This window comes from Episyrphus balteatus, chromosome 3 (genome assembly GCF_945859705.1).
Source record: "Episyrphus balteatus chromosome 3, idEpiBalt1.1, whole genome shotgun sequence".
NCBI lineage: Eukaryota > Metazoa > Arthropoda > Insecta > Diptera > Syrphidae > Episyrphus > Episyrphus balteatus.
Window position 1 is genome coordinate 41,198,384 of NC_079136.1, and position 27,567 is coordinate 41,225,950.

The 27,567-nt window shown below is 32.1% G+C and overlaps 1 protein-coding gene across 2 annotated transcripts in view; it reads right to left on the reverse strand.

The window, feature by feature from the left end:
- Positions 1-27,567, reverse strand: part of LOC129915499 (dedicator of cytokinesis protein 1) — a 44,689-nt gene that overhangs the window by 12,249 nt on the left and 4,873 nt on the right. For both annotated transcript variants that reach the window (XM_055995057.1, XM_055995055.1), the window contains exons 2-13: positions 14,516-14,627; positions 7,686-7,842; positions 7,339-7,608; positions 6,602-7,261; positions 6,233-6,538; positions 6,019-6,165; positions 5,760-5,961; positions 2,454-2,590; positions 2,243-2,394; positions 1,960-2,177; positions 1,764-1,893; positions 1,520-1,694 (exon numbers count right to left, since the gene is read on the reverse strand). In XM_055995057.1, coding sequence (XP_055851032.1) covers positions 1,520-1,694; positions 1,764-1,893; positions 1,960-2,177; positions 2,243-2,394; positions 2,454-2,590; positions 5,760-5,961; positions 6,019-6,165; positions 6,233-6,538; positions 6,602-7,261; positions 7,339-7,608; positions 7,686-7,842; positions 14,516-14,627 — 2,666 coding nt within the window. The remainder of the gene's footprint in view (positions 1-1,519; positions 1,695-1,763; positions 1,894-1,959; positions 2,178-2,242; positions 2,395-2,453; positions 2,591-5,759; positions 5,962-6,018; positions 6,166-6,232; positions 6,539-6,601; positions 7,262-7,338; positions 7,609-7,685; positions 7,843-14,515; positions 14,628-27,567) is intronic.

The following is a 27,567-nucleotide window of genomic DNA, read 5'->3' on the forward strand; positions in this document are numbered from 1 at the left end:
CGGTGTATTGGGTTTTTTTACCTACAAAATGATGCATACTACCATTTGGGTAGATATTTATTCCCCAGTTTCGGTTTGTTTTTTCTTTGTATGGACAAACACAGTAATAGGAACGAATTTTTGTTTTTAAATTTTGTTTCGACGATTGTCTTGAATTTAGTTATTTTTTTAGAAGTGCGACGTTGTTCAATCCAATTGGCATTCTTGTGAATTATTTGAAAAATAATGGCAGTCAATTAATCTACATGCAGTCTACTACAAGGACAATTTTTTTTTTTTTTTAATTTATCAAGACAATTAACACTTTTGTTAAGACTAAAACAAAAATTAAAAATGACACATAGAATATTTATTTCTATTAAACATAAACAAATGAATTTTTTTGTTCAAAGCAAAAAACAAAAACAACAACAAAAACAAAAACAATTTAAACAATTAAAACACACAACATGCTATAAACCGTGAATGTAAGTTAAATATTTTTTTGTTTATATTAAATGCAAATGAAAAGTCGCTTCAACACAATAAATAATTTACATATTATAACATAGATCAAATTAAGGATGTCCAATACCCATTAAATGCGAATATTTATTTTTAAGATAATAATTTTCAATTTGCGAATTTAATTCTATTATTTGCTAAAATTCCACAAATGGTTCAAATATCTGCTACACATTCAAAACGATGTACTTTTTTCAGCGTTAAGAAATTCAGCTTGTATAAAATTGTCGGTTGGTGTTCTACAAAGGGGATAGGCGCTCACCGGACAAGCTCGAGAAGCTTCTTGGTTGTGGCCCGAACCTCTGAAGGCGCAGACCAACCCAAAGTTAATAGTAAAAGTGTTAAAACAGAAGGTACTAACATAAGAATATCAGTTCAACTGCTTGGATGCGGACGACATGGACAACATGTGCCACTCTCACAGATTCGTATAAGAGACTTTCAATGCAATTTAGGAAGGAACATGCAAAACTCGGATTGTAGTAAATGAGTTCACATTTCATGAAGTATGAAAAAATTAGCTCTACCTTAATGGAATTTTTTTCTTCATGGACGGTAAAGTTCAAAACATGGACCTCAATAAAATATTCCATCAGTCAAAACAGGAAGTTACATTTCTCGATATATTAATTGTTGGCTTTTCTTTCAATAAAATCGAGAAAGTAAAAGGAATCGGGAAAGTGGCTGATCAAGAAGATCACCAATTTCAAATATATTTGAAGAATAGCTCCTAAATGTAAAGTTAGAGTACTTAAAATCCAAGAATATAATTGATAAATAAGTAAGTGTACGTGTGTGTAGTTTTGTGTCATTATTTATGCATTGATTGATAGAAAAAAATTATTATTTACAAAATGAAATGATCACCATTTTTATATGATCGTTAATTTTTTTTTTAAATTGTGAATGCATTCAGTGTCACCCCAAAACTTGACCTATGTTATAGTATGTTTTTGATTATGTAGAAAGAAAAATTTTTTTTGGATCGACTTGATGACAAATATACAAAACTTACCTCCTCTCCACTTTCAAGGCGATCTTTAATGTGTTTACAAAAGACCGGCAAGAGTATAGCTCTGCATTCGGGATAGTGAAATAATTTCGAATCGACAAAATCTTTGATGCAAACCATTTTCGATTGGGTCAAACGACCCGGTGGGAATTTCATCAATATTTTAACTATGCTATTACTATTGTTAATAAAAAAAAAAAAAATAAGTTATTAACCAAATAAAGAGAGCATACAAAATTAAACTCACCTCAATTCAACTTTGTCATAAACTTGAAGAAGATCTGTTGCAATTACATGAAGATTTTTTAAGAGTGCTCCCTCGGATTTTAAAAGATCCGTTGGACAATCAATCATATCGATGAACATTATCAGTAGTTCTATTAAAAAGGATAAATAATATTTATAAGCTTTCTTCTTTAACTCGTTGAAAGCGTCTCATTTACCTTCAAGTTTATTTTCAAAATCTTTTAAATTTGAATTGTCATTCAAAGCAGCAAATAGCATTCGTGATCGAATAATGAATTTCATTACGTAATGCAAGAATTTTGTAGTTTTATACAATCGTCTAACTTCGGCTTTTTCCTCATCGGCTTCGTAATTGTTTGATGTGCCTGCATTGATGGCTTCACGTATGTGATTTTGTAAAACGTCAATTAATTTGCTTTAATTTAGAAAAAAATATTCATTAATACATTAAAATTGGTAAACAATTTCAAGAGTATTTACTTATAAGCTAATGTAGCTGAAAAACTTTCATTAATGTATACATCAAGAACCGACAAGAAATGTTGATATTTAAGATCGGAAACTGTTTCAACTAGATGTATGATGCTCATAAAGACTAGATTATCATAACGTTCAGGATTATCATTTTCTACCTGCAATTAAAAAAATTGTATTTAATAAGAATTCTTATTCGTAATAGTTTGTAACTTACCAATATATTAAATAGAGCGTCTAAAATATCTTGTAAAAATTTCACAACTTCTTCACCAGGAACTGTTGCAAGAGCTTTAAGTGAATCTTCTAGAGATTCTTTGTGCGCAGACCAATTAAGTAGACCTAGTAAGCTTACTGAAAAAATAAAAAATTGATGATTTATAAAAAAAAAAAACTAAACAATGCAATGATAAGTGGAAAAAATACATTTGATGAGCAAAAGAGAACTACTGAAAGCATCACGTAGTTCAGAAGGAACCAATCCAAACATCATTTTGACCTGAGATAAATTCACAAGTCATGTTGCTGTTCAACAACTTCATCAGCAATAGCTACATCCCAATCGACAGCAAACAAAAATTTACTATGTACATACAGTTGTGTTCAAAATAATAGTAGTGCCTGCAACTAAATAACACTTGTTATATTTACGGTGCTTCTATGGTTAAAAATTTAATTTCTTTGATGTCAAAGTTTGTAACGGTCAATTACTAATAAATGTATCGTAATTTTAAAGTGGAAAAGAAGGTGCCAAATAATTTTTCAATGATTTTTGGTTGTTCTTTCGAATTTGACCTGTTCAAAATAATAGTAGTTAAAGTTATTTTTTAAGAATTTAAAAGCGGTTTATAACTTAGAATATTTATTTTTGGTTTATAAGTAAGTACTCATATAATTTGAATAATTTTTCAACAAAAAACGATTTGTTTCGGTTTTAATCTATTTAAAGTTCGAAGAGCAAAACACTGCAGTTCGGATAACGGAAACTTATACGAAAGCTGCTTGAAGAAGGGAAAACCTACTTGGAAATTCAAGTTTATATTAGGATGCTCCCCTACAATGGTAGCCAATGCAATAAAGTCAACGAAAAACCCGAAACGCGCGGTAGAAGAAGAAAAAAGACCGCCGTAGATGACAGGAGTAATGTCCAGACGAGCAAAGTTGAGCCTTCTGCATCGTTGTTTCACATCCAGAAGGCTTTAAGCCTGGATTACAGTGCAGTGAAAATTCGGAGGCGAATGTTAAACACTAATTTGTACGCTTGAAGTCCACGAAAAGTTCAGCGAAAAATGTTAAAAAGCGTATCCAGTTTGTAAAAGACCACATAAACTGGCCAGCAAAGTAATGGCGTAACATATTGTTTACTGATGAGAGCATATTTGTCCCCTTTGGTGGTACTGGATCTCCAGAATACGTCCGACGTCCACCCAATACGGAATATGTTCCAAAGTATACCTACGACGGAAACAGTTAAACATGGAGGGTCGAAAATTTAAGAATTTAAACATATTTCTTTGTTAACAGCGGAACTTTTCGTGGACTTCAAGCGTACAAATTAGTGTTTAACATTCGCCTCCGAATTTTCACTGCACTGTAATCCAGGCTTAAAGCCTTCTGGATGTGAAACAACGATGCAGAAGGCTCAACTTTGCTCGTCTGGACATTACTCCTGTCATCTACGGCGGTCTTTTTTCTTCTTCTACCGCGCGTTTCGGGTGTTTCGTTGACTTTATTGCATTGGCTACCATTGTAGGGGAGCATCCTAATATAAACTTGAATTTCCAAGTAGGTTTTCCCTTCTTCAAGCAGCTTTCGTATAAGTTTCCGTTATCCGAACTGCAGTGTTTTGCTCTTCGAACTTTAAATAGATTAAAACCGAAACAAATCGTTTTTTGTTGAAAAATTATTCAAATTATATGAGTACTTACTTTTAAACCAAAAATAAATATTCTAAGTTATAAACCGCTTTTAAATTCTTAAAAAATAACTTTAACTACTATTATTTTGAACAGGTCAAATTCGAAAGAACAACCAAAAATCATTGAAAAATTATTTGGCACCTTCTTTTCCACTTTAAAATTACGATACATTTATTAGTAATTGACCGTTACAAACTTTGACATCAAAGAAATTAAATTTTTAACCATAGAAGCACCGTAAATATAACAAATGTTATTTTGTTGCAGGCACTACTATTATTTTGAACACAGCTGTACATATATATAAATGGGAGACGAGTACAGTGTAGAGTTCTAAGCAAGACCAACAAAATCTTGGAAAGAAGTTTTGCGAAACCAACACCATCTGTCCAACATGTAGCTCGGAACTTTTGAGAAAAAATGGAGCCTCATCTATTCTTACAGTTCAAGAATGACCCTGCGATTACCATCAATAGCCATCAGTATTTGTTTCAGTTTAATCATACCCATACTGTTTTTAATAAAAATCGATAGCAACCAATCAACAACCAAAACCAGCAGACCTCAAGGATCAAAGCTGGAATCCCACCTCTCCTCCTGTTTTTAGTGGTGCTTGGTGGTAACACACACAAGTTGTTGTTGTTCATTCAAAACCTTCAAACAAAGGCAGCATCACTGCAAGTATGTAAAGTCGATACACAAATCACTTCTAATAAGTTTCTTAATTGTACACATCGGTGGGTTCGTGCTGGATTAGAAAGACATTTGAGGAAACTAGCTTTACTGAAAAAAACTGCTAAACTGATGCAAAACCATTGCACTAAAACAAATTTTAAAATGTGAGAAAGGAAAGAATTGAAAGAAAAGTAATTAAAAATTTGAAATTTTAAAATGAAAAATGTAGTCTTTTACTCTTTGCTAATAATAAGGAATGAACTTTTTTAAAACATCAACTTTCAACGACTTATCGCACTTGTAATTCGTCAATTGTTGAAATTTGGATGATAAAAAGTATGGGTGGTATTGTTATCAAGTTTGCTTTTTTATTTTTTTCAACTTTCCATTGAAAAATTACGTTTTGGCCGTCCAAATCTTACAATTCGACAACTCTTGCCTATAAGGAGAGTTCACATAGTGTTTGTTTTTTTTTTTTTCAAAACCTGTTTTCACGAAGATGACGACGTTATTTTCATTATCCACATGTTCTGATCTCTAACTTGGAGACCAGTTTAACAATATGTTTCAAAGTAGCGAAGTGAAGCTTGGGTGATTTTCCATAAAATCAAGTTATTAACTTCAGTTTTGCTAATAATGAGGAATAAAAGAACAATCTTACTTGGAATTATTTTAACTATTTTTCTTCCAGTAAAAATGAGTTGGTAAAAACCCATTGGAACAATTTGAAGCTATGGAACATCCATGCCAAAGAATGAAACAAAATTTTGATCTGATTGGCTTTACATCGTTTTCTTGAATAAATAGCTTGAATTTGCTGAATTCTCATGAAAACACCGATTATATCACCAAATAATAATGAGAATGAAATATAAGCATCCTCTTTGGATATCTGGCAAAGTGTACAAAATGGAAAAAGTAATACTTACCACTTTGTGTCAACTTTGTACTGCATAAATTAACACCAATTGATACACTATCCTTCGAGAGTAGTGTCAGACCAAGTGTTGATGGTTTGGTTCCACTTGGTATTTCAGAAACTGTCGATGGCAAATCCATATAAGAAATAATAACATTCTTATCGAATTTCTTGTGATCGATTTTGTAAACTATTAAGTTATGTTGTCCTTGCTATAAAGAAAAAGAACATAAAAATAAGAAAAAAGCTATTAACTATATAAAACTCACTGTAATAGTTGTTCCATTATCTTGCATCAATTTAATATAAGATAAACCAAATGGTTTTTCATTTCGATCTTTTTGTTCATTCGAACTTCGATGTTTATACAAGAATTTTAAATGACACTGCTTGAATTCATCAATTGGCACATGAATCTTAAAGAAAAAACAAAATAAATTAAAATCTCTACTAATGATAATAATTCAAAATGTAACAATTTACTTTAAATGTTTCCAACCACTTTGGCTTATCATCATGATAATATACAACCGATTTGTATTCATCAACTGGACCATGTCCGGCTCCAATACTCATCACACCTGGCACAACTTCACCTCTTTCATTGCAAACATAAACAGTTACTTCAACATTCTTCTCACTACTTTTTGCACTTCTGGAAAACTCTGCTCCCATTAGTGATAAGTAGAGATCATTTCGTACATCACCTGGCAAAATGACTTCTGGAAAACCCATTTTACGAGCAAATGGCACTTTTCCATGTACAAGATGAGGAAATTCTTCTTTTATCTAGGAAAGAAATAACATCAAGTTAGTTTTTTTTATAATAAATTCGCACTCGATAAAACTCACCTGTTTAATATCTCCCTGTAGCACTTCTATGCTCACAGCTACTTTTGAGTCGATTTTCCCGATATCCTTATTTGCTACCAGCTTCTTTAAGGTCGTATCAAAGTTATCTTTCTCACACATAATAAAAGGCAAGTCAAGATTTCTCTTAAAATCATCTGGTTTGCCAATAATTGGTGTTAGATCTTTACAAGCCACACCAAAAGGACGTCGCATATGATCTATACTATTCCCCGACGAGCTATTCGAATTAATTGATAGCTGTGAACTTTTCTTACTAGCCGAACTTAATCTCGTACTAGTTAAACTTGACCTTTTATCTTTGTCCTTTTCCTTGTCTCTATCTTTCTCCTTCATTTCCATTGAACCAATTCGAACGGCATAACAAACTAAATATAACATACTGATATTGAGGTCATTTGTACTCAAATCTGTAAAGAGAACACGAATATTATCGAATTGATCGATGTCGCGTGCAATGCCCAATCGACCCCATCGCACAACGTAGTTCTCTGTAATTGGCTTATGGGTTTCCCCATTGTATAATGTGAATAGAAGATCAGAGTCCTCTTGGAATTTACAAACAAATGCATGTACTGTAAGCAGGACGTTGTGTGAATATTTGTTCATTGTTCGTGATGTCCGATGTTTAGCATGGGGATTCTGCAAAATGAAAATATGTAGTCGTTATGACAATGTCAATCATAAAAAATAAAAGAAGAACAAATAAACAAACATACATTCGCCCTTCGGATACGATCAACGGCATTCAAATGATGATCATACAACTCAGTTGTACAAGTGGCATTTGTGTCGAGCATATTGCCGCTTTCGTCCCGCACTACCATGTCCAATCCAAGCAGACAATTTCCTGTGTCTATTTGTGAGGTGGCTAGCAATTTAACTTTGCGCATTTCATCAGCTGGAAGATTGCCGGATATAAGCAACGCCCTAAGATGAATCAATTCGAACATTTTTCGTTTGATTGCAGTAAAATCCGGATGGCAGTTCTATATTGGAAAGAAAAAGAGATGTTTAATCATTAAATCGATCTGGAAATGTATTGAAGTAAAAGAATATTACTTACCAGATAGTAGCCTTTTAATAATCGACCCCATTCTAATATCACTTTTGTTGTTTCTTCGACTATTTCTGAACGTTTAATATAATAGTCGCCTTTAATATAGACCCATTCAACGGTTTGAATGTATCCTTTTGGAAAGATTCCTCGTTTATCTTTTCTTCTGTGGGTTAGAAATAAGAAAATTAAAATGTTGCTTTCTTTTCATAGGATTCATTTTTGTTTTAAATATGATATTGTGAAACCTCTTAACTGTTATTTTTTTCATCGTGCATTTTGGAACGTATTTTTAATTGATTTTCTATTTATTTAACTCGAAGAGTTTTAATAAAGAGGCACGCTAGTGCAAAGCCAAGTTCTCCAGAAAAATTTGTTCTAATCCCTGACATAAAAAAAAAAAAACAAAAACATTTTTGGAGCGAAGAGCTCAGCAAGAACCAAGCCGTAGTGACTAAGAACTTTTTCCATTCTATTCTACAATTTTTAAATTGAATTGAATACAGAACCTGTAACGAACGTCTATCGCATTAACCATAACGCCGCATAGTTAAGTGAAAATTTGGAAATGGGTATCTTAAAAACCAAATCTTTTAAACCAGTTCTCATTTTTGGCAACAAAGTCACCACCAGTGCTAGACTAAAGTCATAAGACAAGACATATTCTGCCAGTGAGGACGTTCTATAATTCTGTCTTAAACTAATTAGAGGAATGCAAAGATGTTTTAGCAAACATTTTATGCAAAAGCTTAATCGAAGGAAGAGTTAAAAATTAATCAACACGTTTTATAACTTAAGCTTAATGACAAATTTAAACATTTTCCGGTAAGGGAATCAATTATAAACTTTTGAAGATATAATTTCGAGCAGTTGCTTGTACATTTTTATAATTTTTCAATTTTCTAAAAGAATATGTAAAGAAATTTGCTAAAAAGTCGATTGATTTTTTTTTTAATACGAGATTTATGTAGAAATGGAAAACTGCGAAGCGGAGGCTCTTCCCATTAATATAAAGAGCTCATATTTGGTAAGTATGTTCTAGAAGTGTCTAGCAATCGATTGGAGTACAAAATAAATATTCGATGTTTATATTGTAATCAAAAAGATTCTATTTCCATCATAAATTTAGTCGGAACCTTCCATTTGATATATTACTTGCGATATAGGTACTATATATCAAGTTATGCATTCGTACAAAAAAAAAAAAGTTGAGATAACATTTTTCCATGACATTGCGATGGTAGACAATGCCAAAAAAGTGGGTCCCGGAAGTCCGTCTGTCTGTCTGTCTGTCTGTCTGTCAGTCTGTCTGTCTGTCTGTCTGTATAAGGAGCTACAGCCTAAACGGATGGACCGATTAATGTCAAACTTGGTATGGAGCGTTATTTGGCGACTCTCCAGAGGGGTTTTTGGAATTAATTTTTTTGGACCAAAAATAACGGTACTTGTCATATACCGATTTTGGTAAAATTGAAAAATCTCAAAAACGGCTCCAACGATTTTCTTTAAAAAATTAAAATGTTAGTTTAAAGCTAAGGTCTATATTTCAATGAAAAAAAAAATTTTTGAAAATCATTATTAACGGTACCTGCCATAGAACCGTTTTTATCAAATTCGAATATCTCCGAAACTTTTTATTCGATTTCAACGAAACTTTTTGTGAAGAAGCATTTATATAATTTAAATATAAACCAAAAACAAAATTTTCAAAAAAATATTTTTTTAGATTTTTGAAAAAATTTTGAAAATTTTTTTTGAAAAATCAAATTTTCGAAAACGGGACATTGAATTTTTTTGAAATTTTGTTTTTAGATGTTGATTAGTGATTTCTAAAGAATGGCATACCAATTTTATTTTAAAACTTTTTTTCCAAAAAATTATTAATAAAAAATTGTTTTTTTTTAAAAACGGCTCTAACGATTTTGAAAATTTTTTTTCTAAAAATGCACGTTAATATATCAATCAAAACTGCATACTTGGTTTGGAGGGCAATTTAATTTAAGATTTTATTTTATTTTTTTTTTTTCAAATTTCTGTATAAAAAGTCTTAAAAATTTTAGCAACTTTAACTCCAAGAGCAAGTTCGTGCGACCCAGTCGTGCATTTTATTTTTTACTTGCGATATAGGTACTATAGGGCAAGTTTAGGATTCGTAAAAAAAATCGAACTCGAGATAACAATTTTACATGACATTACGATGATGGAGAATGCCAAAAAAGTGGGTCCGGCAATTCTGTCTGTCTGTCTGTGTGTGTGTCTGTCTCTATCTGGAGCTGCAGCCTAAACGAGTGAAGGGATTTTCTTCAAACTTGGTAGTTAGCAGTTTTTGGTGATTCCCTAGAGGGGAAATTGTAATTTTTTTTTATGACCAAAACTAACAGTACCTGCCATATAACGGAAATAGAAAAGGTAATTTTTTTCAAAAACGGCTCTAACGATTTTGATTAAAATTTTTGTGTGTAGTACTACACATAAGGGCCAACTTTTTAAATAAAAAAAATATTGTTTGTACCGTTATTAACGGTACCTGTCATAGAACGGTTTTTTTCGTTTCTGAATATCTCGTACAAAATTAACCCGATTTAAATGAAAATTTTTATACAAAAGTGTGTAAGTAGAGATAATATTAAAATTTTAGAAAATTTTCAAAAAACGCATTTTTGGTTTTTTAAAAAATATTTCAAAATTTTTTTTTGAAAAATCAATTTTTTGAAAACGGATCAATGAAAAATTTTGAAATTTAGTTTTTATGTGTAAATTTATTATTTCTTCAAAATGGCATACCAACTTTTTTTTTGAAAAATTTTATATATAAAAAATTATTTTTTTAAAAAACGGCACCTACAATTTTCAAAATTTTTTTTCTAAAAATACCTTTTTATACGAGAAATAAAATGGCATATTTGTTTTTTTTTTAAGATATTTTAAAACGGAGTTTTATTAATTATAAAAACAGATTTAATTTTTTTATACTACTTATGAAATTTCTTCAAAATATCAAATTTTAAATTTCTTGAATAAAAAGCTTTAACATTATACACTCCTGCTCAAAATTAACGCACACATTTTTCGTCTGAAGTTATACCCCTGCATCTTATTTTAAAAGGCTTTAAAATTCTTTGGTGCATTTTTTTGTGTTTTGTTATTGTTTAGCAAGTCGAAAAAATGCTAAACTGCAAAAGTATTATCAACCAAAAAAAAGATAAACCAAATTTAACAATTCAAGGTCTGAAAACTGATTATAAAATAATTTTTATTTTTAAGAAGAAAAATTAAAAAAAAATGGAAGCGGGTGACGGTTCTTTCCCATAATTGTATGCAATACTTGGTATAGTCTCCTCTAGCGCATATGACAACCTGGAGTCGTTTGTCCATTCCACTAATTAACTTTTGAAGGTTTTGTTTTAACACTTCTTTCACTGAAGTTTTCAGTTGATCATGACTGCTTGGAGGTGGATTTCGGTCGCGAATGCATCTTTTCAATATTTCCTACACATGTTCTATTGAATTCAAATCCAGATTTCTGTGTGGCTAATCCGAAGCTGGAATATTAAAATCTTGAAGATATTCTCAAACTACTCTAGCATGCATTATCGTGCATCAGACTAAACTGTGGACCAAATCTAGGGGTGATTGGAACCAGATGCTCGCTAACTCCGTAGGTGTTGTAAAGCAGATTTAACTCCATGAAATTTTATGACTCTTCTTTAAAAGGCTCGCGGGTTAACAGACAGACTTCAGCAAATCTCTCCCCAAATCTTCCCGACAAACATATTATTCCATACCTTTAATTTAAGATCACTATTGTCTCATTTGAGAAAATAACCATGATGCTGTGGCATAAAGTAATAGCAGGACTTTACTTTAAAATAAATATGATGTGCGTTAAATTTGAGCAGGAGTGTAGTTACTTTAAGCATAAGAGCAAGTACGTGCGACCCCAGTCGTGCAATTTATTTTAATTTGACTTAACTCTAGACTTGAAAAATGACATCCATCAGCTTGGAACGCAAGCGTTATTTTTTTAAATATATCTGCTGTATGGTACCGATGCATTTAGCAAAATATAACGATCTATGAAAGATGTTAAAAGTTTGGGACTACGATAATTGTTAAGAGTTGTATGAGAACGTGCCATAGTCACGATACTCTCAGTGCCAGTTGTATAAACGTGGATCAGCCTTGGTTTAAGAATTTAACTTCGGGTCAAGCATGAATGTTGCTATTTCTACATATATGAACCTTGAACCAGTGCTAAACTTCAGCCTTGCTACCGATTTCAGAAGATCCACGGATTAAATATTTGTACAACTGACCCTCAGTGTACTAACCAAAGGCAGTTCAATTTTGAGAAGCATAAATTAAACCTTAGTCCGTATAAGAACATGAGACATTCAGATGCGAATCCAGCACCCAGAGATAAAGATCTTTCATTATTGTTTTTATGTAAACGTTTCTAGTTCGACATGAGTGAATTGAATAAAAACAACATTTTCTTTAATCCTATCAATACAAAAAATTTCAATAAAATTTTAATAATTTTCAAAGATTTCAAGTGTATTGAAACTCTCAGTATTTTGAAAATGCATTCTTTTAAAGGTCTACGCCAGCACCAAAGATAAACTTCTCTCAACGTAAGCGCCATCCAACATCATGAATAAATAAAACAAAACAACATCCATTATCATTTTCAGTTTCTTTCTTCCAGATCCAACTACTTCCGTTTTGGCACCATACTTTTACCAGTAAACATACACAATCAAAACATTTATACACACACAATGTTCGTTACCCATATGGCTATTGCATGCATTGAAAGATATCAAAATTGCACAATAATTCTAACATTTGTGTTTAACAAATATTTATTTTAGAGCGAAAATTTTGCTCCCAAGAGTGAGCTAACAAGAAAAATAAACAAAATCTGAAGAACCAAAAAGGTTCTCTAAAGTCTTCTTATCATTTAGGTTGTTTTTTTTTTTTAATATCGACGACCAACGGTCGCTGAAAAATACACTCCAATTCCTTCACATAGTTATCCTCCTAATTTTTCAATATAATTTTCAATTTTTTAACAAAAACCTAATGTGAACTATATCCAGCAAGATTAAGATTTTCATCATTAAAACTGGAAAAAGGTTTTGCCCGTCGTGGCTTGGCTAGTTAATAAAGAGGAAGAAGATTGGTTTTATAATACAAATTCTATATACTACTACTACTGAAATCAGTAAAGTTGAAGAATATACACTATATTTAATTGGACTTGTTAAGTTATTGATTTAATATGGCTTTTTACGGCCTTTTTGTACTATTCTGTTTGAGCTTCTGGATTACATGTGTAGTCCTTCTATTGGATGTTTTCATCCATGGTGAAATTTGTGCGCATTAAATAAACCTGCCAGACTTTTAAATTCTTTATCAGGGAGCTAATATTTACACCTTCATGTAACCAATTTTTGGTTAATATTATATTCCTCCACTCCCAAAATCTGATAAAGGTTCTGTGACTATGATTTCATGAGATATCTCAACAGTTTTAACGTTGAAACGTCGCAAACTCAAATGCAATTTTTGAACTGTAACAAAATGATAAAAAGTCCATAAAAATGAGTACAGACACAATGTATTTTTAATTAGAGAACTTCGATTCAAACAAATAGTCCAAAACAACGTATGTATGAACATTAAGGTGATCTTTGTATTGTTATTTTTCGAAATTCCTCCCGAATAGTCTCCCGGCAGTGTTGCCAGGCTATTTATAGCCAAACAAGCTCACTCGCTCCTTAAAATTTTGACTTCCGATTCATCCGAATTTGGCTATTTAAATTTTGAACTTCGCAATTTAAAGCTCCTTTAAAATCAAAGCATTTTACAACAAAAATCCATCAGAAATTTGGACAGAAACAACCAATTTGCATAAATTTTTCATTTGTAACAGGAAAACTAAAATATAACAACAAAATGAAATACAAATAATTATACTTGAAGTCTGATAGGAAAAAATTATCCAAAAATTAAAAAAAAAATTTTAAATCTCATACCAAAACAAAATTGACCAATTTTTAACTCGGCTCTTTTTGGTACTAAGATTTTTCAAAATCAGCTCCTTGCCTCTAAAATATTCTGACAACACTTTCTCACGGTACAAACCGCGAGTCTAATGGAATACCTCATATAAAGTATACCTTAAAATTCAAAGAAAATATTTGACAAGGAAAGGAAATAAAAATCTAAAATGAAAGGGAAATTATTTCTCAACATTTCCAACTGAATGGCGGCTATCCAACTGCATATCCCGGATAAGAACCGCCTTAATGTAAATAATAGATGTATGTGAATAAGGCTTTCTCCATTTTGTTAACATATGACATTAAATCTTTTATCAACTTGTAAAGTAGAAATCTTGGCAGAGAGTATTTTTTTAGATGAAAAAAGCTTAAGCAAATGTTGGGCCAGCAAATTTTTTTCTTTTTGCACTTGATACTTTTTTTTGAGGTGAATAGAAAAATCAAAAAGGCAAAATCCTTAAACGTATGCGAACCGAAAAAGACGTTATCAATAGATTTTTACTTTTATTTTATTTTGTAAATGCTCCAAACCCATCGAACTGCAGTGTAAACTATGAAGAGTCTTATTTGTTATCTAAAATGTCTTTATCTTATTTGCATATTAACCTCGACAGAGAAAAAAAAAAAATAACAAAATTCAATTGACCCAATCAAATCAAAAACTGATTTCACAATAAATTCTATCACACAATCGATGTTTTATTAGTTCAAGCGTTAATTTTCTCATGAAATAGAAATGAACAACAATCAATCTATAACTCATATACTCACTTGGTATTGTAGCCGTAATACCATTGTGTAAGTTCTTTTAGAATCACTACGGAATCACCAACATCCAATGTCAATCTGTGGGGCTTATCTTCTTCTTCGAAATTGTCTTTTGCTGTGAAAGAGAAGAAAGAAGATAAACAATATTTTATTAGAAAATTTTAAATTTAAATTTGAGTTTGAATAAGTTGTTAGGAAGACTTTAAAAAAAAAAAACGAACAAGGTGCGATAATGCTTGATGATGATAAGAGCAACCGACTTAGCTAACTGCTATGCAAACACGTCTCCGGGGTGACTAGCTACTAGATCCATCTACAATGTTTATATTTGCCTCATTTGGCATTCAATATTCATTTTTTATTTTTAAATTTTTTTGCGGCGGGATTAAATAAGGGGGGAAGCTATTGCTTTGCTTAATGGGAAAATGAAACAAGCGTTTTAAGCACGCAGCTTATAGTGATAGAGAGATAGTGAGACATCAGAGGAGCAGCCAGAACCAATATAACCCAGCTGGTTTGGTTGTTTGTTTTTTTTTTTTTTTAGTGCTCGTTATCGAGTTACTTCCTACAGATGTAGAACACTGCATTTATAATCAACACACTGTTGGCACTGGGGAATACTACCCTCAGCTTCAGTTTAGTTCAGCTTGGCTCAGATCACAGCAGACCCCAGAGAGTACACATTATGATATGAGGTTAATTGTTTTTAATGTCAAATACACGCAGTTTATGCGCGAGACAAGTATACAAACAGAATCGAGTACGGTACCGCGACTATACCAAGTATAGTCACATGCATAGCATAGGTTTGCTTTTTTTTGTTGTTGTTGTTATTTTTAGTTTAATTGATGTTATGTTCGGATGGACATAAATGAACTAATGAAAATCTTGGAAACGGGTTTAATTATGGAATTCTATGTATAGCCTTTCAGGGTTTGAAGTTTTTTTTTGTTGTATGTATTTTCATAAAAAAAAAAAACAACATTATACGGGGTGTTTGAAAAAGTGAAGTTAGTTTTTGGTCCGGTTAAAAGTAGTTTTGAAGTAAAATCAATACTTTTTTTTGTCGGAAAAGTTTAACCCTTTTAAATATGCGGCTTGATTCGAAAAAGATGCAATTAGCTCTTCTGAAAACCAAAGTATTCTTTTTCTTGACATCAGTTCATTAAACCATTCCTTTCTATCTTTTTCAGAAGTGGGATAACCATTTCATAGGTTGCGATGGACACGATGGGTGTTTTTTCGATAATCTCAAAATTAGACTGTATGATTTATGCTATGCACCATGTTGTTTGGCCCATATAAACGTTATTTAAGTCCTTTTGTAGTTTAACCAGGAAATGAAATTATATTAGGATTTATAAGAAGAGCTTTGATTTACTGATGGCAAAAAACAAAACGTGTTCTTAAGCTTTCCGCTTGAGTTGAATTTTCTATTTTGATTGTCTGTTCTACACCCAGGATTATTATTTCAGTCAAGCTTTCCCGCTCTGCAGAATCCTTTTCGAATCCCAAAAATATCTGGACGATCGGCTATGCTCATTTTGGAGAGGAACCACCAAATCTAGCAGGAAGAAATCAACATGATTCTTTTTTAAACAGTTCAAAAATTCTTCTGATTTTTTTTTTGTCTGCATTAAGGAAATACTGCAAACTGCACCCATCTTGCGCTTTTTCACTGCTACGGCACAAAAAAAAGTGTCATGTACCAGGAACCAGACCTATCTTTCTATATGTTTTTGGGCACGCTGATTAAGAATTTCATGTCCGTTTGACCCGGTTATCCTCCAGTTTTGAGCTGTGACTGCATTTTGTTTGCATTTGTATGACTTTTTTGGAGTTTTTTGCATTTTTCTCAAAACTGGAGGGTATTCGGACAAAACGGACTTGAAATTCAAATTCAGCGAGTCCAAAAACGTATAGAAAGATAGGTATGGTTCCTGGTACATGAAACTTTTTTTTCGTGTGCCGGGGATGACAGCGACAGTGCAAGCACACAAAAAAAAAAGTTGTATTTACCAGGAACCAGACCTATCTTTCTATATGTTTTTGGACCCGCTGAATCCGAATTTCAAGTCCGTTTTGCCCGGTCACGCTCCAGGTTTGAGAAAAAAGCAAAAAGGGCAAAAAAAACTTCCTTTTTACTTGCGATATAGGTACTATATATCAAGTTATGCATTCGTACAAAAAAAAAAAGTTGAGATAACATTTTTCCATGACATTACGATGGTAGACAATGCCAAAAAAGTGGGTCCCGGAAGTCCGTCTGTCTGTCTGTCAGTCTGTCAGTCTGTCAGTCTGTCAGTCTGTCAGTCTGTCAGTCTGTCAGTCTGTCAGTCTGTCAGTCTGTCAGTCTGTCTGTCAGTCTGTCAGTCTGTCAGTCTGTCAGTCTGTCAGTCTGTCAGTCTGTCAGTCTGTCAGTCTGTCAGTCTGTCAGTCTGTCAGTCTGTCAGTCTGTCAGTCTGTCAGTCTGTCAGTCTGTCTGTCTGTCTGTCTGTATAAGGAGCTACAGCCTAAACGGATGGACCGATTAATGTCAAACTTGGTATGTAGCGTTATTTGGCGACTCTCCAGAGGGGTTTTTGGAATTAATTTTGTTGGACCAAAAATAACGGTACTTGTCATATACCGATTTTAGTAAAATTGAAATATCTCAAAAACGGCTCCAACGATTTTGTTTAAAAAATTCAAATATTAGTTTTAAGCTGAGGTCTATATTTCAATGAAAATTTTTTTTTTTTTTATTTGGCGACTCTCCAGAGGGGTTTTTGGAATTAATTTTTTTGGACCAAAAATAACGGTACTTGTCATATACCGATTTTAGTAAAATTGAAATATCTCAAAAACGGCTCCAACGATTTTGTTTAAAAAATTCAAATATTAGTTTTAAGCTGAGGTCTATATTTCAATGAAAATTTTTTTTTCGAAAATCGTTATTAACGGTACCTGCCATAGAACCGTTTTTTTCAAATTCGAATATCTCCGAAACTTCTTATTCGATTTCAACGAAACTTTTTGTGAAGAAGCATTTATATAATTTAAATATAAACCAAAAATTAAATTTCCAAAAAAATAATTTTTGGATTTTTAAAAAAATTTTGAAAATTTTTTTTTGAAAAATCAAATTTTCGAAAACGGGACATTGAATTTTTTTGAAATTTTGTTTTTAGATGTTGATTAGTGATGTCTAGAAAATGGCATTACAATTTTATTTTAAAACTTTTTTTCCAAAAAATTATTTATAAAAAATTGTTTTTTTAAAAAACGGCTCTAACGATTTTGAAAATTTTTTTTCTTAAAATGCACGTTAATATATCAATCAAAACTGCATACTTGTTTTGGAGGGCAATTTAATTTCAGATTTTATTTTATTTTTTTTTTAAACGAATTTTATTTTTTTTTTTCCAAATTTCTATATAAAAAGTCTTAAAAATGTAAGCAACTTTAACTCCAAGAGCAAGTTCGTGCGACCCAGTCGTGCATTTTATTTTAACAAGTTCGTGCGACCCAGTCGTGCATTTTATTTCTAAGCAACACCTTCTGTTTCTATTCAAGTGCTGCTCGAAGACCCAGTACAAAAAAAATAAATTTTCTATACAAACATTTAAACCCGCAGATTCAAAGGGGTGAATATGACAAAATCTGAATTTGTTATTATTACTATTTTATTGGAGTTACCAAGTCAGTCACCTTTGAAAGAATTCAACTATATGAAAACTAAAAGTTTTAACGCAGACATATTTATACACCCATCACTAACTTCATGCCCTATAAACAAAAGCAATAAAAGACAAACATCTCCAAGGAAGTTAAAAAGTTGAAATATTTTCTTTACCCTCTCAGCATGTCAGTACCAGTCTCAAAATCAAATTCAACTTCCATTCATGTAACATAAAAATTCATTCCCTTCTCTCTTTATATGTTAATTTTGAAAACTTAAAAAAAAAAAAAAACCTCTCTTTTGTAAGAACCTAATAACAAGGAGTCTTTCAATTAAAATACTTTACAAAAAAAAAAATAACTCCTGCTTCCATACGATATACCTACTCGTAAAAAGTATACACATTACATTCATTATTTTTTTCTTCATTTATATCAAAAGAAAAGCATTTAAAAGCAATCAACCCAATTACCTTTCAATTACATGGGTTGCAGAACCCATTAACCTCTTTGCATTATTCAGAATCCTTATAATAGGTCTCCTTTTCAAAAAGTCATTCACTCTTCTTCTCTCTTCCTCTAGGCCGAAATTCAAAATAGGCATCATATAGGTATAAAGCTACATGTATGCCAGTTGCTATATGTATATTTTCATGCAGGGAAATATTTATAGCATTTCAACAGGCTGAATCAAGTGCTGAGCACGTGCTAAATACACGTCTATACAAATTCACAAAATACGACCCTTAAAGCAATCCTCACAAGCCTCAATCCTCAATCCTAATCGTAGGTAAAAACTTCTTTTCAATATTGCCATCTCTCTGGAATAAACGAATATATACCCACGAGCCACGAGTGTATGTGATATCAAAATATATACACAGTACAATTGTGTGGTTTTATTGTCGTCATCGTTCGTCGTCGTCTTATTCGACGTACTCTACGTCGACCCTCATTAGAGAGTTTTTAATATAGATTTACAAAACAAGCAAAGCTGCTTCCTTCCCTTCTGCTTCTTTTTGTTTCTTTTTTTTTATATTAAAATAAAATGAATGTATCCCTCGGGAGCATGCATCGGATAAAACTATCTGAGTCGTGAGCTAATCGTGCGTAAGAGCATATAAATATTTTATTTTAGCAACAGGGTCGAACTTCTTTCTGTATGTTTAGGTAAATACAATTTGGGGTATTCGTAAACACTGTTTAAACTCTTCTTATGCAAGTCTCGAGTTTATGCTATTTTATGGATAAATGCCTTTATTTCTTAAGTATTTGCATCACAAAATGTATAGACGTAATAATTTTAGTGACTTATGTAAAACTCTTTTAAGGGGCAAAAATAACAGTATTTCCAAACTTTGTTTTTTGAATAAGAACACAGGGCAAGTTGGTGTACCTCAAGGTTCCATTCTTGGGCCCTTTCGTTTTTATTTTATGTAAATGACTTTCTGTCCTTACGTGAAATTGTTCCTTTAATACGTGCGCAAACGAAGTTTAGCTTAGTTTCAGTTGCCGAATGAAGCAGTCGGATAAAGTGATGAATTGTTCTGAGTAAAATGGTCGTATTTAAACCCCTAAATATTTAAAAGCTATGAAATATCAAGAAAAATCTGTAGATCTCACTTATTTTATGTCAATTGTTTAGCTATACTCAACGTGCGGCCTGATAGCCGATCTCTAATAAGATGCTTACCAGCAAAAGAGGAAAACTTGGAGACTGGCATCATTATCCCTCAAAGATATAAAACCTTTCAAAGAAAAGCCCACAAAATCCATGAAAAAAACATATTCATATCCACTCAAAAACGGTTGAATATGGCTGGTTTAGAGTAATACTTCAATCGAATACATTGTAATAGCAAAAAAAAAAATCCGAGTAAGCGCTTTCTGACAATTGATAAACAAAAAGACTCAAAAATCCGCCCAGAATAATGTCCATATTTTTCAGGATGTATTTATTTAAATAAAATAAATGTTTTAAAAATCATATCAAACTCATTTTGGAAAGGCTAAATTTACATATGTAAATGAAAAAGATTAAGTTAAAAATTAAGTTTCTTGCAAGAAACATGCTTGAGTTGTTTTTTTTTTTCTATTTTTGTCAACTTATTTTTTTGAAAAGTTGGAAAATTATAGACATCTTGTGTTGTTTCGCTTTATTAAAGAATTAAAATCAAAGGTTGAAAATCGGATTTATTTCGCATTTAAAGTGAAATAAAATCAATTTTTGGAAAGTTAGTTTTATTTAACTTAGCCTTATTTAGTGCGGGGAACTAAGTCTACGGGAATAAAGTCTACTTAACTACCTCCGTTCCCACTCCAAGAAAAATAAAATTCAGTTTAGTAAAGTGGAGTTAGTTCCCATGCTAGGTAAGAATCTCATTCTGAAAAAAAATTGCGGTTTTCGTTCCCTCTGAACTGAATGTAAAATTAAATTTCACTTTCATCAAGAAGAATTAAATAGTGTGTTTTTAATTTGACTTTTTACAGAATCTTAAAAAGCAGCAGTTCATTTCGGAATTCAGTTTTCAATATTCTGAAATTGGTGTAACACGGAATAACTTTTAGTTTGGAAATATCACCCGCGGGGCAAGCCGAAGTTTAGTTAAAAAACTGTTGTTTTTGGAGCCTTTCTGGCGACTTTGCATACTCTAAGACGAGCAACGAAGTTACGCGAGGGGAACAGAGGACCCGAAAAGGGAGTTAAAATTCAAAGAACCCGTGAAGCGGACCAGGCAAAGTACTTATTAGTTACAAAGACTGTCTACATTATCGACTCTAAATATCCTATGAATGTAAGTATTATAATTTGGCAAACTTGAACTAGAAAAACATTTGATCACATGAGATTCTATTTGATTTGCACAACCCAAACGTGAAGCTGAAAAAATTTTGACTACGGGAGTATCAATTTTGAGGTGTAAAAATAAAATAATCTCAACGCGGGTTATGCGACAATATTCGAATGTTTGTATATTTTCGTCTTTTTATATGAAAACAAACTGAAACCCTTAAACAAAATTTGTGGCCTTTGGGTAAATGTTTATATTGCTCTACGCATAATCCAACCCTGAAAAGCAAACATTGAAAAATAGAGAAAAGAAGACATCATCATTGAACAGGTGCATCAAGCACAAGTAGCACCGCACACTGAACACTCAAGCTACTTGTTTCCTCCTCGCACCTGCATCACGCCAACGTGAGGTGGAGCATAAAGCAACTTGAATAATTCAATCACACGCAGTTGTTCAGATTAATTTTGCAGTGTTGCAGGTTTATGCGTTTAAAATGAGATAAAAAAAAGCAAAAGCAAAAAATAAAAACAAACAACCTCAACGATCCCAGCTTTCGTCATAGAAATTGGACAAACATGGAACTGGCTGCGACATATTGACGTGGAGCCCGTTTTCGATATCTCAATGCTCTGCTGAAAGTCTCGATTGCGTGCCACAACTTTTAAGTGGAAAAACGAATGAGTAATTCTGCGCAATGCTAATTGTTTCATTCGAAAGAAGAAATCGCCACACAGCCCAGCCAGCCACAAGATATAACCCAATTGGGAGTTGAGAGTGACAATGACGCGTCAATATAAAGCTTCTATAAGCAAAAAAAAAACAAAAATACCTAAAGAATCAAATTGGAAAAGAAAATAATAAAAAAAAAACCACATACATACATAGCTTTCGAAACAATTGAGCATGACATTTAAATTCATAATTTGTTCATTCAAATTCTAGTTTTTTTTTAGTTTTGAGAAAAAAAAAAACAAGTAATGGCATAAATGATACAAAAGATAAACGCGATTGGAATTTGTCTCATGTATTCATTTAGCTGTGGTTTGAATTTTAGGGTAGATTTTTGTTTTCTTATTTCCAATAAGAGTGGCCTTGTAAAGACAAGTATACGACGACAAATGGTTTTGTGGTAATGTTGCAATTAGTTCTCGATACTTGATGATATCGGATCTTCAAGTGGCCTAGAGAAGATTTGTTCTCTTTTGTAAATGTCATGTTGTTTAAAAAGTCGTATGAGCTTTGATTTGATTGATATTGATATGAAGACTCCATCATTTAAACAGTTGGTGTGTCTTAAGTGAAGACGCACCAAAAATTTAATTACAATATTTTTAAGAAATCTTTTCGTCATTGTTTTAAATATAAACGCGTTTGTTGGAAACAATAACCCTCCTTTGAGGTTTGAATTCACTTTAAGTTTAAGCTTCAATTCAACTATTTATTCAATTTCACCATTTCGTTTGAACATTAAACTGAGTTCAATAGGTAGTGTGAATTTAACAATAGTATTCTGCCGTTTAAATCTTAATTCAGTTTTTGGCCACACTTTCCTCAGTGACATTAAAGTTTTAAGGCTGCAAATTCATAGAATTGTGTTTGTAAAGAAGGTTTCTCCAAAGCAGCAAAATATAAGTTCTTTAATTTAATAATAAAACGGTTCTGGTTTACAGTTTTTAACATATTTACTTGCTCTTAGGTCTCTGTTATGAAAGTTTTTCGCACTTTCTTCGGATTTTCGGGCGAATAGCCATTGTTTCACAGACAATGGTTGTTGAAATGTCAACTTCAAGGGCATTTCCTCTTCAGCATAGTATCCCTTAGGATTTCATTGTATTTAAGGTGGTCCATAATACCCTCTATCCGATGAAGTGGGCCCACACCATGCCAAAGAAGGATGCTGCTCCCACCATGTTTAACAGCCTTTATGGTATATCAGCTCAAATTACAAAAGCCCCAAGTGGGGAATTTCCATTGGAAATGCTTCATATGGGGCATAGGAAGCTTTCCACATTCTTAGTAGTTTACACTTTTCAGTGATTCCACTGAGGAGACATTTAGAAAAAAAAAAAACTAACCGTATGTCATATGACCAAGATGGAAATGTTATTTTTTAACAAAAACGCCTTAAACGGTTTTGATTAAAAAATTATAAGATTTAAGTAACTTTAATTTCAAAAAATTCAATTTTTTTTTGTAAAATCAATTTTTTTATTATTTTTTTTTTTAATTAAGAACGCTGTAATACCTTGAATTAATCAATTTATCAAAGATAATATGAATCTAAAATTTACTAAATTTACTTTTTCATATCTTTTAATATGTACATATAATATGATGATTTTAAGCAGACCCGAAATAAGGTGACATCTTTCATTCGCAAGGCTAAATGCACTTACAATCAGAGTAAATTTAATTAAAATAAGTTGACGATATTTTCCATTATGATGCAAGGATGCAATTTGCTTTCAACATTCTATACTATCAATAAACTCAAGGTTAGTTGGATTGGATGGAGTTCACCCCAAAAACATAAAAACATGTTAACCTCCTAACAACTAGTGTTTTTTTTAGCAGAGTTTGCTATAACTTCTTTTGAAGAATTTATGACACGACATCCATCTTTGTCAAAGACGACAACATTTTCATGATCCACAATCTTCTTTATGGATAGTAAGTTGACTTTCAACTCTGGGACATAAAGAGCATCATGAACAACAACATCACTTCTTCCTTGTGGAGTTAAAACAGGCAACGATATGTCACCCTTACTGATAGCATTCATGGACATGTTATTTGCTGTCTTAATTTGACCTTGAAATGGCTTGAGTTCTTTAAAATAACCAGGATCAGATGTCATATGGTCAGTTGCACCACTGTCAAAACACCATTCATGCTGTTTCGACTCTGCATGAAACGCTGCAAACATTGAGCCACTTTTTGTTGACTTAAAATCTTGACTTTTTAACTTCGATGGACAATCTGAAGCGTAATGTCCAACCCCATCACAGTTAAAGCAACGTGATTTGCCTTTCTTGTCATACTTTGACTTCATTTTCTTGTGTGAATTCGAGAAACTTCCTCTCTTTGACAAAAGAGCACTGTTGGATGATTTGGAATCACACTTAACGTCCTGCAGCAATTTCATTTTGATGGAATCTGCTGTAATTGGCTTTCCACTGCAACCTATGCTCATGATCATTGGCTTATATTCATCAGGAAGACCCTTCAATAATATGCTTCCAACCCATTCTTCATTTACTGCAAATCCTATTTCATTCAACTTCTGTGCAGTCGAAACGATTTAGCTTACATAATCTTCTACGGAGGAACATTCTACCAGGACCACTGAGCATAGTTTTTGAAGCAAACCAATGCGCCTGTCCAAGCCAGAATCTTGAAAAAGATTTTTCAAAGCTGTCCAAACTTCTTTGGAAGTATTTGCGTCGCTTACATGGACGTAAACACTCTTGTCGATGGCCAGAATCATCTTACACCGAGCAGTATTGTCTTTAGCAGCATCCAATGCAACGCCTGCATCAGGTTCTATACATTTCCACGAACCATCAAGTTGTAATTGAGTTTTCATGGCAAAGCTCCATGTTGACCAATTTTCGGAACCAACAAGCTTCTCCATTTGATGGGTTCCCAAATTCTGTTGCAAAGACATTTATCTTTTTAAGCAATATATTTTTTCTTTAAAATATATAATTCCTTATTTTGTTATTGGACTGGGCCCATAACCTTTTAGCAGAGTTAAATAAATAAAAACGTCTTGATTCCAATAGAGCAAACAACAGAATAAATATTTTATTGAAAATTATTTTCTTTCAAACAACAAACTCAAAACTTAGTTACTTATAAATTTTGATCGCAAGTATAATCTAAACAAGTATTTCAACAGTTTTCCCTGACAAACGTAAAAGTGTACTATTTATTCCAAAATCTAAATCACTCAAAAACACCGATTATACCCCCATAGCTATTTTACCTTTTCTATGCAAGGCAGATCAAAGTCATTTTGGATGAACAAAAGATAATAATAGATTTTAAATTGGATCCCAAACGCAAGCATATTTATTATTTATTTCGAGATAATAGCATTGTTGCATTTCAGAACTTATGAAGCAAGTGAAGAAGTGTTTCATGAATATTGAATGGCATTTATGGATTACGGTGTTTCTGGATTTTTCAAAGGCTTTTGACTCAGTAAACCATTTAATTTTAATCTATTAACTTTCTTTTCCTTTTTCCTTTTTCAATTTTCAACAAGGTAATCCTTGTTTATTCCTTCTACAATCTGTGCACGTTCAAATAAATTCCCGAACGAGGTTGGCCCGTAATCCTGACTTTTTTTTTCGTAGCACCTGCCAGAGTCAAATATTGATGAGTCAAATGAGTCAACTTGTCTGCAATCTAATGTAATCATTATCTTGGTAATATAACTCAAGCAGTTTTTGACAATAATAATAGTTAATTCTAAATATTTGTGCCTAACGGTGTGCCACAAGAATCCGTTTTGTGTCCCCTTTTAATTATGATCTATGTATTTAAATGAATTTTCTATTTGTTAAAAAATTGTGAATTTCATATTTTTCGCTGATGACGCGCAAATATTTATTTAAGATCAAAAAGACTAACTATTAGTTTTGCAGTGGAGCAAAAGAACGATGATCTTAAAATAATGTTTTAGATAGTCTTAGTTCAACGCTTCCAAAACTAATGCTATTATTTTGTGGAAGACACAAAAGTATGTAATATATGCATAGATAATTTTCTTTTTGAGTTTGTAGACAAAGCAAAGAATCTTTGTTTATATGTAGGTAGCTTAATCATTAATAGCATAGTACCAAAAATGTATTTAATTTTTCGAGGTTTGAGCCCTTAAAAATGTACTAGCCTATAGCTACAATGAAGCTTTGTCAATTAGTCAGTGTCAAGGTTTCTTCTCACTAAAATTAAAATTCCTTTTTTCCTTCTTTTTTTTTATACCATACCTACATATTGGAAAAACTTGATAATAAAACTTGTTTTTAGTCTTCAATATAAACTACAGACCTCGCAATTATTTTACAAAAAAATATTATACGCATTAATAATTGCGAAGTAGGTGATTATATCAACTAAATCTGGTTTAAATAGCCAACCAGTAAGTACAAAGTTTGCTACAAATTTCACATATAAAGGAACAACTTTACTTAACTATTATACAAAATACCCAACATACAGCTCATAAATCCTCATGTTCTAGATAACAATAAAAGTCAAATCAAATTCTGTTACAAGTTCATCACGATTCCACTACAGACATTTGGGTTAATGACTCATATTCCCATTCCGAGAAGATCCCAAGAAAAAAAAAATATACCAAACAAAACACATGAACTCGAATCAAATCAATGCACAATAAAATGTGTAAAGCTCTATCGGGAAATGTGAAGAAAATAAAAAAAAAAACATGACAATCGACGACGACGAGTCATTTTCTAGAGGTGTACAAATTCTTACAAACATGCAACATGAGCAGCATAACAACAACAACAACTACAACAACATCCGCTTCCAACAATGACGCTTCTTTTTGTTTTGTTTGTTAATCAGAAGAAAAAAAGAGATTCCTTAAGAATCATCATCATCATAAATTCAACAACAAAACATATTGTGAGATTGAGACTTTCAATTCAAAAATTATCAAAAACAGTGTTACATGTTGGGTGTTTCGTCTTACGTCGAATAAAACCCACTGTCTTTCACACAGGACAAGAAAAAGGGGGAAAGTGCCCGCCGCAATGCATTTCATTAGTTGTCCCTCCATTTCATAAAAATTATTCTAATCAACATCGACTTCGTTTTTAAAGAGGCTTTGTCGTGGACTACGATTGCGCCTGCTATGACTGTGACATTACCCCAAATGGAACACCAAACAAGATTGTGTGTTGGTCGACAACTTTTTTTTTTTTAATAATTACTCGACGTGCCGTCACACAATGGGACAAAACGATCCAAAAGCTGGCAATAATTAAAAAAAAAACTAAATTGCAAATATGCTTGATTTTTTAATATTTTCTAATAGAGGAATATCCGTTCTTTATAAAAATATTATTTTTTTTTATATAGGACTTCCCGTTTCTTCACCGTTTTCTTTTTCCTGGTGTAGTTATGTCCCCACTTAAGGTGAGAAATAAGGTCATCGAGAAATAGTGTAAAGAATATAAGAAATTTGAGCACAGTTTTATGCAATTTACTAAAAAAAAAAAAAACAAATATATTTTCACCCCTGTACTCCTATTACGATCGTCAAGTGATAGTTGATAAATACTGAAATTTGGTGTTTTAAAATTTAATTGGGGGAAAACTGGTCATTTTTTTTGCCTGGAATTTTTTAATTATGTATAAGTATTTCAAATAATAACGGTTGACATAATTCTTTGTTTTGAATTTTTTTGCAAATTAGATAATAAGAGATCAAAATGTATTTATTATCAACTATCAATTGATAGTAGACAATCGTAATAGAGGTGTTTGAAACTAATCATAAGATTAAAATAAGTGTAAAAATTCTTTATTATTAATAAAGTATGCAGCAGGGCTCACAGCTGTACT